Source organism: Quercus robur, chromosome 6, assembly GCF_932294415.1.
Source record: "Quercus robur chromosome 6, dhQueRobu3.1, whole genome shotgun sequence".
Classification (NCBI taxonomy): domain Eukaryota; kingdom Viridiplantae; phylum Streptophyta; class Magnoliopsida; order Fagales; family Fagaceae; genus Quercus; species Quercus robur.
Genome location: NC_065539.1, coordinates 54,083,299 through 54,102,350, shown reverse-complemented (window position 1 = coordinate 54,102,350; position 19,052 = coordinate 54,083,299). Strand labels below are relative to the sequence as shown.

General features: G+C 33.7%; 2 protein-coding genes across 2 annotated transcripts; both read left to right on the top strand.

Annotated features, from left to right (window-relative positions):
* Positions 1 to 2,307: 2,307 nt before the first annotated feature.
* On the top strand, positions 2,308 to 6,351 carry LOC126689534 (putative calcium-transporting ATPase 13, plasma membrane-type). The gene has a single exon (XM_050384782.1). The coding sequence runs from the start codon at positions 3,020 to 3,022 to the stop codon at positions 6,092 to 6,094; it is 3,075 nt and encodes a 1,024-aa protein (XP_050240739.1). The 5' UTR covers positions 2,308 to 3,019; the 3' UTR covers positions 6,095 to 6,351.
* Positions 6,352 to 15,026: 8,675 nt separating this feature from the next.
* On the top strand, positions 15,027 to 16,246 carry LOC126689537 (auxin response factor 2A-like). Its single transcript, XM_050384785.1, has 3 exons — positions 15,027 to 15,522; positions 15,629 to 15,741; positions 15,875 to 16,246. The coding sequence occupies exons 1-3, from the start codon at positions 15,495 to 15,497 to the stop codon at positions 15,998 to 16,000; spliced, it is 267 nt and encodes an 88-aa protein (XP_050240742.1). The 5' UTR covers positions 15,027 to 15,494; the 3' UTR covers positions 16,001 to 16,246.
* Positions 16,247 to 19,052: the final 2,806 nt, after the last annotated feature.

Sequence of the window (19,052 nt, the reverse complement as noted above, 5' to 3'; positions counted from 1 at the left end):
TTCGTAGAAATTTTAGAATAAAAGAAAAATTACGTAAGAGTTTTAAGACTTCTCCAAGTAACAAAACAACAGATAAATAAGGGGAATGGAATAACTGATATTGGCTGTACTAAAAAAACCCATAATGACGTGTTGGGTTAGAAAACGGTTTAGAAAAAACGCGTTGGCCTAAAAAAAAAAAAAAAAAAAAAAAAAAAAAAAAAAAAAAAAAAAAAAAAAAAAAAACGCGTCGGCAGTTTGCACTTTTGTTTGTCTGCTGCTATTTTAAAAGATCTATAAAAACTTAATCATGTGATCAATTTCTGAATGTTCATGGTCGTGGGGGTTCCACGAATCCATGTGCGGCCGACAGGCTGAAAGCCTGCCAATTTCACATTCCAGTTTTGAATTACAAACAATGCTGAAGCCACAATTTGTGTCACAACTCGCTTATGTGATGAGTTGTGGTTGGTGGAGGGGTGTCCCTACATGAACCCATTATCACCCTTCCACCCACCACAACTCGTCACATGAGCGAGTTGTGCCACAAGTTATAACACTAGAATTATCCTTGAATTATGAGGATGTATTTGGTGTTTCATTTAATCTTTCTCGAATTCCCATTGACTAGTGTGGAAACTAACTTATCTAGCTTTTTGATAATAAAAAACTTTTATTAAAAGTGTGGGAAAGTATACCTGTATTTGGACAAAATGAGAAAAAATGAAGTTTTAAAAAATTGTACATAAAAATTAAAAACTAAACAAATAAACTCAAGCTAAATAGACATGTACATTTATTAAATATATCATCCTTTGGATTGATCTCCTTTTAAACTATATATCCTTGAGCACTAAATACTAAAATGTTAGCAGTTAGCACTTCAAACACCCAAAAAAAAAAAAAAAAAAAAAAAAAAAAAAAACCTCCATAAGATGTGTTAAGTGCCAAATAAATTTGGCATGAGCTACAGTGATGTTGTTGTAAACACTATCATCAGTTGTGATATGCCAAATAAATATATATATATATATATATATCCAAAACTTAAAAAAAAAAAAAAAAAAATCTAATTAGATTCTCAATTTTGCGTCACATGTCCCATTTAGTTTTCAATTTTGTGCCAAGTAAATTATGGAGTGTAAAAATCTAAGAGTCCAAATTCAATTAGATTCTAAATTTGATTTCAATTGGAGTCTAATTTTTTTGCCACATATCCATCTAAGTTTTTAATTTGTGTAGCAAGAAATTACTGGGTACAAAAACTGAAGAGTCTAAAACCAATTAAACTCTAAAGATTGAAATTTGGCGAAGTTATTACTCTTGAATTTGGAAAGTTGGCTGAAGTTATTACTCTTGAATTTGGAAGTTGAACTACTGTACGTTGACCACTTTATTTGCATGAACCTTACTACGGCAATATTTTTCAACAAATTCAAACATTTCTAGGTAGTGACAAAATATTAAAAAAACCATAATTTTCTTATTGGCATAAAAGGAAGTCATAGTATCGTTTTCTAAGAAAAAAAATTTGGTAAATAGAAGCTCTAACTTAAGCTCTATGGGTTTTTCAGAGTTAAGATCTGAGTTTACTTTTAACGAAATGAGTAATGTATTGATTTGTGAGTGTTATGTTAATTTTTTTTTGGACAAATCTATTGTTTATTCTATTTTACTTAAGAGGGGAAAAAAAGTAAGGCTTTCTTGAAGAAAAATCTAGATCTCCAAGTAAGACTAGCGAAACATTTGTAAGTAATTTAGAAAATCATAATTAATCTTTATTTATTTTCCTTTTTTTTTTTTTTTTGAGAGAGATTTATTGTCCACATTTGGATTTATACAAGACTAACTTGCAACTAAAAAAAACACTAGCTTCGTATAATATTATCAAGAAAACTAATTGTAATGCAAGTTAACTTATTTGAATATGTCATAACATATTCCTAATCTAATACTGATTTTTTTTTTTTTTTTTTTTTGGAATATGTATAAGCAATGTTTGTAGTCAGTTGTGATTCATTTCAAATTAGTTAGAATTTGAGGTTCTAATGTAACTAATTTGAATGAATCACAACTTACTATAAACATTGCTTAATGCCTACACAAATAATTAATTAATACAAATAAGCCACGTAACATTCCTTTTCCTCTAAGAAAACACCATTGAATTTGAACCCCAAATATAATATGAAAGGTTTCGTGTTGACTTGCAAAAACGAAGGCGCGTATCGTACGAGTTACGTATGACATCCTGATCCAAATGAAAGAGCAACACATCAGCCAAGAGGTTGTACAGGGTCTTATTAATTTGACCGCGTGAAGTTAGCGAAGACTTAATTTGACCGACACGCAAAGCGAACAACTATATATATGTCAACATTATCCCCTTTTCTATTTCATCTCAATTCTTCGCCTTCAAAAATTACCATAAACTACGTACATTTGTCAAACTCCTTTTGCTTCCCGATAGCCCCACAGATCATCATCTACTTCTGCTTCCCATTTTCTTCTTCAGGTTTCAGCTCCAATTCTTTCTTAAACACTATTTCCTATCTCCATTCTCTTTTACATACATTAATTATTATTGCTCCTTTTATTTCCTAATAATATCATTCTCTGTCACAATTATATATGATTTTGGGAACGTAGAATCCCATAATTTTATTTCTTCTTACTACTATATTGTCAATTCTCTTATAGTATACTTTACCCCTATTCTAAAAAAATTTATTTGTATAATTTTATTTTATTTTCGAAACAAAATTAAAACGAGCCTACCTAAGTATATAAAATAAATTAAGCCAAACAAATCCTTATTTCATAAACCAAATCTCTATAGTAATATTCTTTTGTTTTGATTTTTTTTAATTTCCTAAACACCTTTTTGCTCATTCATCCTTTTATAATTTACTCGTGAAAAAATATTTGTTTGCTTTTCTTGCCTTCTAATTACTACATTGTCAATTCCTTGCTTTCTTAAAGAGATTATTTTATAGTAAGCTACTAAATTTTCGTACATTCATCCTTTGCTTCCCTAACCATGCCTGCTATTAGTATTATCCACGACAACTTGGAGTCCATTCAATCTTTACTTAATGTACCAAACACCCTTAGTGAACCCAAAAAGAGATGGCGTTCGGCTTTTGTTTCCATCTATTATTATAGAGCCTTTCTATCTCTTTTCAAGACTTCCCTATCAAAGAAGAAAAATACCAAGATTTCACCCTCCCATTCTTTCATAATTTTGGATCTCAATCAAGACAACAGGTTGAAAACTGATCAAGCGAGTCTCACAAAAATCGATCAAAAAACTCTCACGGAGCTTGTGAAAGAGAAAAACATTGAAAAGCTCCAAATTATTGGAGGCATTGATAGACTGGCATCCGGTCTTAAAACCAATGTTGAAAGCGGGATTCAAGGCAATATTGAAGACATTGCTCACCGACACGAGGCTTTTGGCACAAACACGTACAAAAGACCGCCCACAAAGAGCTTCTTCCATTTTGTAGTGGAAGCCTTCAAGGATCTTACCATTCTCATCCTTCTAGGCTGTGCTGTTCTTTCTCTCGTGTTTGGCATCAAAGAAAATGGAATAAAAGAAGGATGGTATGACGGTGGAAGCATATTTGTTGCTATATTTCTAGTCATTGCTGTTTCCACCATAAGTAACTTTCGGCAAAACAGACAATTTGACAAGTTATCCAAAGTCAGCAACAATATCCAAATTGAAGTAGTAAGAGCTGGGAGGCGTCAACAGATTTCAATATTTGAAATTGTCGTTGGAGATGTCATTTGCTTAAAGATTGGAGATCAAGTTCCAGCAGATGGGCTATTCTTAGACGGGCATTCATTGCAAGTGGACGAATCTAGCATGACAGGGGAAAGTGACCATGTAGAAGTAAATTGTAGTCATCCATTTCTGTTTTCTGGTACTAAGGTGGTTGATGGCTACGCCAAGATGCTTGTCACTTCGGTTGGGATGAACACGATATGGGGCGAGATGATGAGCTCAATCAGCCGCGATACCAATGAACAAACACCTTTACAAGTTCGGCTCAACAAGTTAACTTCATCAATAGGTAAGGTTGGTTTGGCAGTTGCTTTCCTAGTTCTTGTAGTCTTGTTGGTTCGATATTTCACTGGCAATACTACAGATGAGAATGGAAATAAAGAGTTCAATGGCAGCAGCACCAAGGTTGATGACATACTAAATGCTGTGGTGAGATTTGTAGCTGCTGCAGTTACTATAGTCGTGGTTGCAATTCCAGAAGGTTTGCCTTTGGCTGTGACACTTACGCTTGCTTATTCCATGAAAAGAATGATGGCTGATCAGGCAATGGTGCGGAAGCTCTCTGCTTGTGAGACCATGGGCTCTGCCACCACCATTTGTACTGACAAAACAGGCACCCTCACTCTGAATAAAATGAAGGTGACTAAGTTTTGGCTAGGGAAAGAATCTTTTCCACCAGCTACTTACTCATCAATCGCTCCATATATTCTTGAACTGCTACAAGAAGGAGTAGCTCTAAACACAACCGGTAGTGTTTACAGGCCTACTTCAGGATCTGAAATTGAGTTTTCAGGCAGTCCCACTGAACAAGCAATTCTTTCATGGGCTGTACAGGAGCTAAACATGGAAATGGAACAATTGACGCAAAGTCATAAGATTCTTTACGTTGAAGCATTCAATTCACAGAAGAAACGAAGCGGAGTCATAACAAGGAGAAAGACAGACAATACAATCCACGTGCACTGGAAAGGAGCTGCAGAGATGATATTGAAAATGTGTTCAAGTTACTATGATGCTTCTGGAATTATGAAAGATCTAGATGATAGTGAAAAGTTGAAATTCGAACAAAGAATTCAAGGTATGGCAGCCAGCAGCCTCCGGTGCATTGCTTTTGCACATAAGCAAATTTCAAAAGAAGATCAAGAACATGATATGGAGCAAAAGATGATAGAAGAAGATGGTCTAACCCTATTAGGATTGGTGGGTATTAAGGACCCATGTCGTCCAGGGGTAAAGAAGGCTGTGGAAGATTGCCAAAATGCAGGTGTGAACATCAAAATGATCACTGGAGACAATGTTTTCACAGCCAAAGCTATTGCCACTGAATGTGGAATATTGAGGTTTGATCAAGACATGAGTGGAGCAGTGGTAGAAGGCATTGAATTCAGAAACTACACACCAGAGGAGAGAATGGAGAAAGTTGATAAAATTTGTGTGATGGCAAGGTCATCACCCTTTGACAAGCTACTGATGGTAGAATGTTTGAAACAGAAAGGTCATGTGGTTGCAGTCACTGGGGATGGCACAAACGATGCACCAGCATTGAAAGAAGCTGATGTGGGGCTTTCAATGGGAATTCAGGGCACCGAGGTGGCCAAGGAGAGCTCAGATATTGTCATTTTGGATGACAACTTTGCCTCCGTTGCCATAGTTTTAAGGTGGGGAAGATGTGTGTACAACAACATCCAAAAGTTCATTCAGTTCCAACTCACCGTGAATGTTGCTGCCCTTGTGATCAACTTTGTGGCAGCTGTCTCAGCTGGTGAAGTCCCATTAACAGCAGTTCAGTTATTATGGGTGAACCTAATTATGGACACATTGGGTGCTCTAGCTCTTGCTACAGAGAAGCCCACCGAGGAGTTGATGACGAAACCACCAGTAGGTCGAACTGAACCACTTATTACCAACATAATGTGGAGAAATCTCTTAGCCCAAGCTTTGTATCAGATTATCGTCCTCCTAACCTTGCAATTCAAAGGTGAATCAATCTTTGGTGTGACTGAGAAGGTAAATGACACGTTGATCTTCAATACTTTCGTCCTTTGTCAAGTGTTCAATGAATTCAATGCAAGAAAGCTTGAGAAGAAGAATGTGTTTAAAGGGATACATAGGAATAAGTTGTTTTTGGGGATCATAGCCATAACCATAATCCTTCAGGTGGTGATGGTAGAATTTTTGAAGAAGTTTGCAGGTACAGAAAGGTTGAATTGGGGGCAATGGGGTGAGTGCATTGGATTTGGAATAGTATCTTGGCCAATTGGTTGGATTGTGAAGTGGATACCTGTTCCGAAAAGACCATTTCTGAGCTACCTAAACATGAAATAGACACAAGAACTTCCAACCCCATTTTCGTTCATATTGAAGACAAGCCCAAGGTTGATTGATATCTAATTGCTTGTAATTATGTATTGTAGCTAGGTCACTGAGTAGATGATTTTTTTATTATTTTTTAGGAAGATTGTGGATGATATTTCATTTGTTTGTGTATGATGTACTGTAGTTAGTTAGTATATGATGATGTATTTCAATTCAAATATATGGAGAGTTTGAATAATATTTTATATATATAAGGGAATGTTTGAATGTAACTTAAAAATTAAAAATCAAACGGAACTTAGTATTGCGCAAAGCTAGTAATAGTGACAACAAAACATATAAACACAACAAATATTGGGAAAGAGAAGAGAAGGATTACAAGGAGTGGAGTTGGAGTTATGTATATATATTCATCAATTGAATGCTTACAAGGTAGAGGAGACAATGACAAACAGGACAACCTCTAATAGAATTTGAGCAAGAAAAGGATGGAAAGCCAACAAATTAAAGCACACAGCAATCAAAATTAATGAGCTCCCCGTCCCACCAAAAGGAATTGGATTAATTAGCAAAAAGAAATTGTGACAGAGAGACTATAGATATTAAGATGTACTACTCACCTCACCATGAGATTTTCGAACTGCAACACAATGTGCTTGCTAACTGCCATTCTCTCTGTGAGAGAGAGAGAGAGAGAGAGAGAGAGAGGATGAGGGTAATGAGTAAGAATATGAGTAGGTTTTTTTTGGAAAGAAGGAAGATATGGGATAGTGTTTAGTATTTACATAATAATAATATAAGTGGGCTGAGAAAGTGGAAAGTTGGGAGTGGGACTATACTATATTGGACCAAAGTAGGGAAGGAAGCCTCTGCCTTTATTTCTATTTCTAAGCCCAACTTCAACTTTATTACTACTATCGCTTTGTGGTAGTCATTTGCCTTATAAACTCCTCCTACGAGCTTTTTACAAAGAAACTAGTAGCGGTGGTATGTGCTACTCTCTTTGATTGCAAATTTTTTTAAAAAAATTAAAAAATAAAAAGAAGAAGTAAGATCTTCTATTTGAATCATCATGACTTATTACAACACTTACTAATAAAAATAAATGGCATGACTTATTACAACACTTACTAATAAAAATAAATCACAAAGGTAGCTAATCCAATTCATATAAAATTTTGATTACAACAGAAAACTTAAATAATCTACTAAATCTACAAATGAATTATAAAAACTCCTTTGATCATTATCTATCTATGTAACTAAGATTGATTCTTAGAACCTATATATGAGTTAAAGATACAAACTATCGTTCAAAATTTCTCAAGAATGAATATAGAAATCATCATTTTCCGACTAAAGTAGCCAGGTTTTGCTAAGGCATTAACCCAAAGGTTATATTTTCCTAATGAATGATGTCAGTCACTTCAAATGAAACTCTTTATCAAATACTTACAATAATCATCTACAAATGAAGTTTTTTTTTATTGGTACTTGCTTAACTTATTACATTTTATGCCACCTTTGTATTTTTAGCTTCTTCTTTTTTGTATAAATATATTTTTGGCTTAGTTTTTAACAAAAGCCATTTTCATGAAAGCCCTTTTAACGACAATACACACACATAAATAAAAATGAAGCTTGTCAAAAATAAATAAAAATGAAGAACGGTGGTTAAAATACCATTTTCTTTTTTACCTTACCCAATGAAGATGACTTATGGCCTATGTAAAAACAATATGAAAAATTAAAAAAGTCATCTTCAAGCCTCGAGAAGACTATTCAAAGATTATCACAGGCTGAATCACAAGGCAAAGCAACATCAGAACTAAAACTCAATCTTCCTATGGTTCCTTCTCTACATCACTGAAACAATAAATAGCACAAATTAGTAAAAAAGTTTGTTTTTCTTTATTCCTAAAATTTAAGAAATTCATTTTCCATCCCTAAACCATTAAATATATTTTATTTCTATCCTTAAACTTTAAAAAAATATCATTTTTTCATCCCTAAATTATTGAAGAAAGTTATTTTTTTTCATGCCTATTTTTGTCTCTAAGCTATTGAAAAATCTCTTTACAAAGTTTAAGAATGAAAAAAGAATTTTTTATAGTTTAGAGACAAAAAATAAACTTTTGGTAAAATTTAGGGACTAAAATAGTATTTTACCCAAAACTTAAACACGTGAAAAGCAAATTATGTCTATTTTTAGAGCTGTACAATATGTGCTTAACAAAATGGAACAAGCATTTAAATGGAGAAGATGCAGTCACTCAAACTCTTTCAAAGTAATCACATATAGAACATATCAAAAGAAAAGGAAATGCAAATGCTCTGTAATTAAAAAAAAAATTCAAAGTAATCATATAATGCTCTGTTATTAACCTTGAAATCAAGACAAGATTGCAATGGATAACTTGTAGGGAGGGATAGATAGGCAAAAATCAAAGATAGATCTCCAAAAACATAACTTGCCACATCTATGACAGTAAGTATATTATTATAATGACATAGTAGGCTTTATGAATTCTTTTTCCACCATTACCAAGGCAACTTAGACAAGGATGAACAGGAAGAATCCTAAAGAGAGGTAACTTAGAAAATTTTCAAAGTAAATGAACACGAAATCATTTAAATCAGAGGAAAAATAATCATATAGTTCACATTGACAATAAACTGAACTAATAGTTCTTGTTAGTGTAAATTCCACCCATGTGCTAATTTATAAACCTCTCTCACTCTCTCTCTCTCTCTCTCTAACAAACATGTTAGAGACGCAACTGTCTAAGGGAGATTCCAAGACCTTATAATGCTAAAATGTGAGATAATGCAGGATCAATGTTGTCTTAATAGAACCTATAGAAAAAAAAAATGTTGTCTTTATAGGGATTGTATTGAAAGAGATCTCAAATAAATATCTCGACCAACAGGTGTCAAAAACTCCACCTTAAATTGGTAATCTAATTTCTCATAGGCCAGCTATTTAAAAATGCCAAAGAGCATCTGCACTGGGCATGCTAAATGCCATATCTAGAGCAACTTTACCATGTTCACACAAAAACCATGCTTCATTCGGAATTGTAAAACTCAACTATTGCAAATTTTTTGCAATAGTGCTAGAGTGCAATTCTACCTTTAGAATTGCACTGTAGCACAATTCTAAAACAAAAAAGTAATATTTTATTGTGTCAATTCCTCTCTCTGTCTCACGTCTCTCTCTCCATCTCTCAATCTATGATTCTCCCTCTCCTTTCAGTCCCCACTCACTCCTTCTCTTCAAACTCAAAACTCCATAGCTACCACACCATGGCCTGACCCACTATCACCGGCCATGGCAAACCACCACCTACTCATTATTTTTCTTCTCTCTCTTGTTGCAGATTAGTGTGGTGGCGTGGAGATCGACGTTTGGGGTTTGGCGCAGAGATCGGTGTTTGGGTGTGGTGTGGAGATTAGCGTTGGGCTGTGGGTTTGCCGGGGTTTTGTTTAGGCTTGTCGTGGGTTGCATGGGTTCGGATTGGCGTGGGTAGTCGGTGTTTGGGTGTGGTGTGGAGATCGGCGTTGGACTGTGGGTTTGCCATGGGTTTTGTTTGGGTTTGCCGTGTTTGGATTTCTACATGGTTTTTGGACAGTGATTTCTGCCAGGTTTGGTTTCAGTGGAAGAGAGGTAAAAATTAGAGAGAGGAGAGAGATGGGAGAGAATAGATATATTTTGGGAATATATTATTTTATTGGGTAGATATATTATTTTAATGAGTAGAATAAGAAAATAAAAGTTGAGATGTTGGAAGTGTTGAAAAATTGTATGGTATAAATGATAAAGTGAGTTTTGAGATGGTAAAATAGAATTTTTTGTAAATACCGGATGTGAATGCTCTTATAGAGTTAAAGCATTGAATGCTTAAAAATGAGTTATAGAGTTAAAACATTGAAAATAATGAATAAATAATTGTTGCAGAGAAGTAGTGCCTTCTAAAGATTTAAAAAAAAAATTATAAGCCAACATAAACATAGCATAATTTAGAAGACCCATTGCTTGGCCTTTTGTCATCAAGACATTTTATTAGTTTGTCAAGATGCCTTTCAGAAAGAGCCCAATATTTGTTAATTGCCTATGTAAAGCCAATCATTCTAGTGGTAATTTTTACACTCAGTTGAATCTATTGCCTATGTTAAAGCCATCTAAAATTCATTAAAAAAAAATAAAAAGAAAAAGAAATAAAGAAAGTGCGCCATCAATCAAAGACCTACGACCATCTCCCTGGACATCTCTCTATATTGCCTATGTCAGCTCAGTCTTCAGAGACCACACTTGCCCTTGAGTACTGAACCGTAGTTTTGGCTCTACCCAAAAAAAAAAAAAAAAAAAAAACATTATCCCAATACAGTGAGTTTTGGGTAAAAAAGAAGAAAAAAAATGCTCAACAAAAGCAGATGCAAAAAAGATGTGTAATAGAATTTGATATATTACACTTTAATTTAGGTAAATCATATACTTCCATCATTCACAAATTTAGAAGAAAAAATCTCAATTGAGTAAAGTACCATGTAAAGCCTTAAATTACTGAATTTTCTCATGTGACTACATGACAGAGTCTCCAATTATCCCCTTAACTTACTGATATTTCATGGTATTTAAATATCAAAAGTAATCCATAATTAGCAAAGTAAACAAACAAACATAATTGAAATTTGAAATGTGGGGCCCAATAATTTGTGGCCCTAGCCCATTTTTACGTTGGGGCCCAAGGCCCGAGCCGAGGATGGGTAACAAAAGTCCAAATAGTCTTGAGACGCAGCTGAAGATGATTCTGTCCTCGGCATATCCGATGTCCCCCTGGAAGAAATGGCAAAAACGGTATAGGAACAGTATGGGAAAAGATCTAAAAATATCAATGTCAATAGAGAAGGAGATGCTTGATAGTATAACGACCAAGGACAAAGGGAAAGCTGCCATTACTGTCATTCAATACTCTGCACCTGACAGAGTCATATTCTTCAGCTTTTACAACCACCCCCAACCACTCTAGGTATGGGCTGACAGGACAGGTCATAAGTCCTAGGAAATTGAGCTTATACGTGGACGCAGGTGAGAGGATAAATGCCAGTATAAAAGGATAAAAGAGGCAGTGTGAGAGGGGGGGGGGGGGGGGGGACAACCCGTCCTCCCAGCCATGGTGTCCTAGAAACGAGGAGAATAATAAGAGCATAGAGCTCCCCAAACTCCTCGGACGAGATTCGCTGACCGGAGCCAGCCCGAACTACCGTCCAGTGACCAAGGCCTAACCTTTCAAACCTACGCTCTATAAGTGATATTGTTTGGGCCTTTTTACGTGCGAACCCAACATTATTATGGGTCGTTACAAATTGTGTCCTTACATGAAACAAACAGAAAAACAAAACTTTAGAACTAGCTGCAATTCCTTTTACTATTGTTTAATATTTGTTCTCAATATCAAACAGATTCCTAATTAACTTTCAAGAATGTAATACTACATGCAAAGCCAATAAAACAAAACATTGTAAACACCGAAACCAGAGCTTAGGAATCTCTTAGAAAATTAATCTTTGCCACAACCTACAAAGTAATCAACTTTGTACAAAGAACATTATACTCTCAAATTTCACAATTTAAACTCATTAAAACCCAACATCAAAAACAACAAAATCAAGACTTAAAAAGTCTCTTTTAAAAAAAAAAATCAACTAAAATCTACAAAGCAATAAACTTAGTATAAAGAAAGTCATACTATCAGATTTCAAAATCCCACAATTTCACTCCCCCCCCCCCTTCTTACAAAAAACAGAACAGATAAGAGGCCATTAAAACTCAGGTAGGATTTTCATATTGTGAGGGGTTCTCCTTGATTTTATCAAATAGAGAGGAAAAGGGTCATGAATCCAAATTCCTAAATTGACAGCAAACCATAATCGAAGAGAATATTAGGAAAAGAAATTAGTACCTTTTCTTTGATTAAATTAGAGACTCTAGATTGTAGAAAGATTCCACTTCATTTCTGCAGAGAAAGAAATTGAATGATTTAATCCAAAAGAGAAGAATTCAAACAAACCCATTACCGAAAATATTTAATAAAAATAGTCACATATCATACTTCTGATTTCCTTAACCCTAATTTCTGGAACAAAAATCCAACCGCAATTGTAAAATTTGAAAACATATAACAAAACTAATTTAACTTTAAATTTGTGGGGAAAAAAAAAAGTTAGAGAAAGAATAGGAACCCATCAGAGGCATTGTTTATTCTTGACGTGGCAGGGGCCTAGACCGTCTTACAGCTTGACACAGTTGGTGGACAGATTTCTCAGTTTTTTCTCTCTCCACTCTCTGTGCCTAATCGACTCAGTCTCTCTCTGTCTCTCTCTCTCTCTGTCTCTCTCTGTGTCTCTCTCTCTCTCTCTCTCTCTGTGTGTTTATCAGACTCTCTCCCTCAGTCGCTTTCAATTTAACTGTGTTTTTGTTTTGAACTATGTAGATGGCACAGTAAACGGATAAAATTTAAAGCCTCAAGCAGTGCAATGTGCGGTATTTTGTAACTTTTAATTTGTATATGTGGCAGGAATTTAAGAGGGTTTTTTTTCCTAGCAAAATAGCCTTAATTATAGGAATCAACTTTCTCTCAGTTTCTGTATTAAATTTCTAGGCCCAAATTCATCTTTATTACTAGTTTTGTTTTGTGGTTGTCTTTCATTTACCTCATAAACTCCTCCAACGAGCTTTTTACAAAGAAACTAGTAGCAGTGGCACGTGCTACTCTCTTTGATTGCAAAAATAAAATAAAATAAAGAAAAAGAAGAAGAAAGATCTTCCATTTGAATCATCATCGCTTATTACAACACTTACAAATAAAAATAAATGTCAAAGGTAGCTAATCACATTCATATAAAATTTTTATTACAATTGAAAACTTAAATAATCTACAAAATTAACAAATGAATTATAAAAACTCCTCCGATCAATGTTTATCTATGTAACTAAGATTGATTCTTAGAACCTATATATGACTTAAAGATACAATCTATGTTTATCTATGTAACTAATATTGATTCTTTGAACCTATATATGACTTAAAGATACAATCTGTTGTTCAAAATCTCCCAAGAGTAAATACAAAAATCATAATTTTCCAACCAAAGTAGTTAGGTTTTGCTAATGCATTAACCCAAAGGTTAAATTTCCATAATGAATGATGTCAGTCACTTTAAATGAAGCTCTTCATCAAATACCTACAATCATCTACAATGAAGATATATTTTTTTATTATTGATACCTGCTTAACCTATTACATTTTATGCCCACTTTGTATTTTTGGCTTCCTTGTTTTTTTTTTTTTTTTTTTTTGTGTGTGTATAAATGTATTTTTGGCTTAGTTTTTAACAAAAGCCCTTTTAATGACAATACACACTCACACACAGAAATAAAAACGAAGAATAGTAGTCAAAATACCATTTTCGTAAGCCTCAACAGTGTGGCAAGTAATCACTTGATTCTCATCCGCCATTTTCTTTCTTATCCTACCCAATGAAGATGACTTATAGCCTATGTAAAAATTATATAAAAAATTAGAAAACCCATCTTCAAGCCTCGAGAACATTTCTCATTGGCATTGATGGGAACAAAGAATTAGAAAAAGTTTACCAAAAGTTGGTTTTTCATCCCTAAAATTTAAGAAGTTCGTTTTTTGTCTCTAAACTATTGAAAAGTTTGTATTTTGTCCCTAAACTATTGAAAATGTGTTATTTCTATCCTTAAACTTAAAAAAAAATATATCTTTTTTCATTCCTAAATTATTGAAAAAAGTTCTTTTTTCATTTCTACTTTTGTCTCTAAGCTATTGAAAAAAGTCTTTACAAAGTTTAAGGATGAAAAAAGAACTTTTTAAAGATTAGGGATGAAAAACAAACTTTTAATAAAGTTTAGGGACCAAAATAGTATTTTACCCAAAATTTAAACACATGAAAAGCAATGTTTAATAATTGTATCTAAATAATAGAGCTGTACAAACATGTCTTCAAAGATGTTTGTACATAGTAGGCTTTATGAATTCTCTTTCCACCATTACCAAGGCAACTTAGCCAAGGATGAACAGGAAGAATCCTAAATAGAGGTAACTTAGGATTCCATGCTTGAAAATTTTCAAAGTAAATGAACAAGAAATCATTTTAAATCCAAGGAAAAGAATCATCTAGTTCACACTGACAATAAACTGAACTAATAGTTCTTGGTAGTGTAAATTCCACCCACGTGCTAATTTATAAGCCTCTCTCTCTCTCACACAAACATGTTAGACACGCAACTGCCCCCAAGGGAGATTCCAAGACCTTATAATGCTAAAATGTGAGACAATGCAGGATCAATGTTGTCTTAATAGGACCCATAAAATAAAATAAAATATATTTAAAAATTAAAAAAAAAAAAAAAAAAGGCTGTCTTAATAGGGATTGTATTGAAAGAGATCCCAAATAAATATCTAGACCAACAGGTTTTAACAACTCCACTTTAAATTGGTAATCTAATTAATACCAATATAAGGACATCAAAACAGCTGAATGCTTAAAAAGAACTTATCTAGCCTAGTCAAATAGGGCCTTATGGAGTTAAAACAATAAAACAATGAAAACAGTGAATAAATAATTGTTGCAGAGAAGTAATGCCTTCTAAACTAAAGATTAAAAAAATAAAAAAATTATAAGGCAATATAAAGGTAGCATAATTTACAAAACTCATTGCTTGGCCTTTTGTCATCAAGACATTTTATTAGTTTCTCAAGATGCCCTTTCAGAAAGAGCCCAATATTTGTTAATTGCCTATGTAAAGCCAATAATTCTAGTGGTAATTTTTAGACAATGAATTTAATCTATTGCCTATGTTAAAGCCATCTAAAATTCATAAATTAAAAACACACACACACACTCAGAAATAAAGAAAGTGCACCATCATTCAAAGTCCTACCACCAACTCCCTTGACATCTCTCTCTCTTGCCTATGTCAGCTCAGTCTTCAAAGACCACCACACTTGCTCCTCAGTACTGAACCGTCTACAAAAAAACATTATCCAGAAAAGTGTAATACGGAGTGTTTTGGGTGAAGAAGAAAAAATAATGCTCAACAAAAGCAGATGCAAAAAAGATGTAATGTGATCAACTGCTGAGCCACAGAGAATTTTTGCTCGAATAGAATTTGACCCAAAAAAAAGAAAAAAAAAAGCTCATTACTAGTCAAAGATCAGATACGGAACAATAAAATATAGATCGAACTGGGGCACTTGAAAGCTAATCAAATCTCCATAATCTGAAACAAAAACTCAGTAACTCACATTCGAAAAGTAAGAACAGATCGATCATACAATAAGGCCTGATTCTTACATGTTGAATTTTCTTCGAGAGAAAAATGGCTTCTTCGAGTTTTCCTGTCACCGGTAAAGTTTTTGGTCTAAATTCCAAGGGTTTTGAATTTTGAATCAACTTGCAATCTGATTAATCATTTGAATTTGTAATGTAACATTTTCGGTGTGTATGATTTAGATTCAGAGGATGCGATATACAAGGAGCTATGGCATGCTTGTGCTGGACCTTTGGTCACTGTTCCTCGTCAAGGAGAACTCGTTTTCTATTTTCCTCAAGGCCATATCGAAAAGGTAGCGCGTGCGATTATGCTAGTTTTTATTATATTTTTTCATACAATAAAGTACAAATTTATATATATATTTGATTATTAATGGTGGGTTTTTTTTTTTTTTTTTTTTTTGGATTGAATTACAATATGTATAGGTTGAGGCGACGACGAATCAAGTGTCTAAGCAACAATTGCCAGCGTATGATCTTCCTTCTAAAATCCTATGTCTGAGCATCCTCTGTTCTTACTTTTGTTGGGCCAAGTTGAATATATTCATGTAGCTGTATTGAAAGAGTACGTGTTGAGATATGAGAAATCAAGAGACCATTTTTATTTCCCTAGATGGACTAGTTTTGTTGTATGTATTATGATTGAGGAGATGAAAAAGTTGGAAAATAAATTATTTAGAGCTGGATTTGAAGCTCTCAAGTTGATAGGCTGATGATGTTGAAAAACTGATTGATTGAACTGGGAAGTCACTGACATGATATTTATCAAGCAAAATAACTGCTTGGGAATTCCTGCAATTATTAGGTATAAATATCTTATTTTCACCTGGACACTTATCAAAAAAAAAAATGTTGCAAGTGATTTTAAATGGCTTATAAGTTAGTAGATTTAATTTGGACTGCTTTGTGTTTTGTGTTAAGCTAGATACATTCAATCTATTTGATTGTTGTTTGGACCTTTTGATCACAAACAAGCTGTTAAAGCCTGAGTAGCTGATTATTTTCTTGTTGATGGTGATCTCAATGCTATTGTTGAGTAAAATGATAAGCATCCTAATGTCCTTGATACTTGTGTAGTTGTATTAGAGTTACAGAAAATATATGTATTCCCTTTAGTAATCTAGTTTATGAATTAAAGTATTTACTCATTTTTATGTGGAAATGAATATGTTGATTAGTGTATTGTAAGCATTGACCTGATGTATTTTTTTTATAAGTAATGAAAATTTTATTAAAATAAGAAAACAGCCAACCCTTGACCTGATGAATTCTGAAACATCAATCATTGTCATATGCAAACCGGAATTGGAATGGGAACTTGTTTTACCATTTGCACAGAACACGTAATGATAGAGTTTACCCCTTTGCGAATTGTGATATTTGCTACGGGTACCTTTACCTTTAGGTGAACCTAATTGATATCTGCTTCGTTCTAGTATATCCCCCTTATGATAAATGATTCTACTCTTCTATAATTATGAATGTATAATTTCAATAGTTCTAGTGTATAATATTATAAAAAATAAAAATAAAAAGGTTGTACCAATGCATAAGGTTCCCCACTTTTGTGGGGTTTGAGAGAGGTGGTTAGTAGATAACCTTATCCCCAATTTTGGAGAGAATGATTCTCAGACTAAAACCCATAACGCATTACTTGGGCAAAGGGCATTTGCCATTACACCAATGTCCAACCTCTTTTGGTGTATATTATTATTAAAGAAAACTTGGACAGGTTATTAGAAGGCTGTGATCCAAATTATTTTCTTGATGGGTAATACCACTCACCCTCTGTTATCTTTTTATTTTTTTCCTATTTATAGATGGTTCTTTTTAGCATATATAATTAGATATATAGTTTCTGAAATAATTTAAGTTTATATTTATCATGATAAATTTGACCCAATGGTGGTGCTATTAAATAGGCAACCTGATTGGAAGAGACATCAGCTTAAAACATCTAATTGAACTTTCCAAATTGTAAAACTTTGGGAACAAAAAAAAGGGGGGGTGGGGAGCTGATCCTTAAGAATCCAAAATTTAGCACCCTAATTCTGTCCATGAGAAAAAAAGTTTCACACTAAAGAAACTGTCAGCTCATTTTTCACATTCCACTTAATTTTCCTAGATGTAAGTAATAAAAACTTTCTGGAATAGGAGACCAGAGACTTCTAATATGCGTCAGAATTGTGCAATATGGAATGTGTGTATATTGATGAATGAGTGGATTTACCCTTGCTCCATTTTCCTGCATATAAAGACTTTATTTTCATGGTATGCTCCCCATGGGTGAGATGGTTTCCTGATAGTAGTTTTTCAACTATTTCCAAAACGAGTTGGATGAAAAGATTATCACATTACTGGACAACTCATTGGCAGCAAGATCTATAATGAAAGCTTAATGAAGCTAATAGAACAGGTATCCTAATTGGCCATCATGGACCGAACATCTAGCATAGAATTAAAGGGCTGGCCTGTTATTGCCTAATTCAATAAATTTGAAGATTTGAGTCTAAATAGAGGCATCAGATTAAGTGGTTGACATATTAAGCTCATTGGAAACTTGAAAACCTATAAATTTGATGCCCTGTTATTAGCTTGGTTTATTTAGAAATTCAGACCATATTGATTTGCAAATTGCAATCCCCTTCTAATTGGTTTAGTTATGTTTGTGTTTGTTTCTTTGATTTTCCTTTTTGGCTAGGTCTGCTTTACCAACTTTGGACTTTTCTCTGTGTGTGTGTGTCTTTTTACATTAAGGTTATTTATTTAAATGTCCATCTATTTTTAGTTTTGGATGGCATTATGGTTGTGGTTTTGAAACTTGAAATTTTTTCCCTAATATTTGTTTTATAAGCTTTTGTTTTTTGGATTTTACTCTCTGAATTCTTGATATGGTGGTCTATGGATTTTTTTTTTTTTTTTTTTTTCATTTCTCATTCCATTTGCTTTATAACTGCCTAGTGGGATTTTGGGTTTGTAGCATTTAACGCCTTTCGTTTACAAATGGCTATACGATTTGAAAAGATTTCAAAACTGCAAAAGCTGCACACCGCTTCATAGTGTCTTCTGTGGTGTGACAACAACTGCTACCATGATTTGAGTCCTTTTGAGAGTGAAGGCCTGATTTAAGGAATATGGCATATGAGAAATTGGAGTGGACCAATATGGTCCCACCCCTATATAATAGGTTTTCTACATGGATCAAGGTCTTCTTCTGTGAATATGATCATGAGAAAGTAGTGTGGTTAACATGTTGGTTTGGTGTACTGATGTTATGAGAAAGTTGTGAATTATGGAATGAACAGGTTATGGTTATGGTTCTTTTTGATTGGTAATTCTTTTGTGTAATATATATATATATCAATGGTTGCTTCTCTTACCGTAATGAGCTGGAGAAACATTATGTAACCTTGTGGACAAGTCCAATTTTCCCTGGTTCTTCACTGTTGGCTCAAATGTAGATCTTGCCCTTCTTGTCTGCAAAGGAAAAATTCTTTTCTGTTGAGTGGTTTTCAAATTTTTTGCGAATATTTGAATAAATTGGGTAGACATTGATTTTACTGGCTCTTTTTTGTTGTATTATATTTTTTCATAGGTGAGATTA

Excerpts from the sequence above, each read along its gene's own strand:
- LOC126689537 (XM_050384785.1), top strand. The coding sequence starts at position 15,495 with ATGGCTTCTTCGAGTTTTCCTGTCACCG. Across the intron at positions 15,523-15,628 it reads TTCGAGTTTTCCTGTCACCG|ATTCAGAGGATGCGATATAC; the intron begins GTAAAGTTTTTG and ends TGTATGATTTAG. Across the intron at positions 15,742-15,874 it reads CTCAAGGCCATATCGAAAAG|GTTGAGGCGACGACGAATCA; the intron begins GTAGCGCGTGCG and ends CAATATGTATAG.
- LOC126689534 (XM_050384782.1), top strand. The coding sequence starts at position 3,020 with ATGCCTGCTATTAGTATTATCCACGACAACTTGGAGTCCATTCAATCT.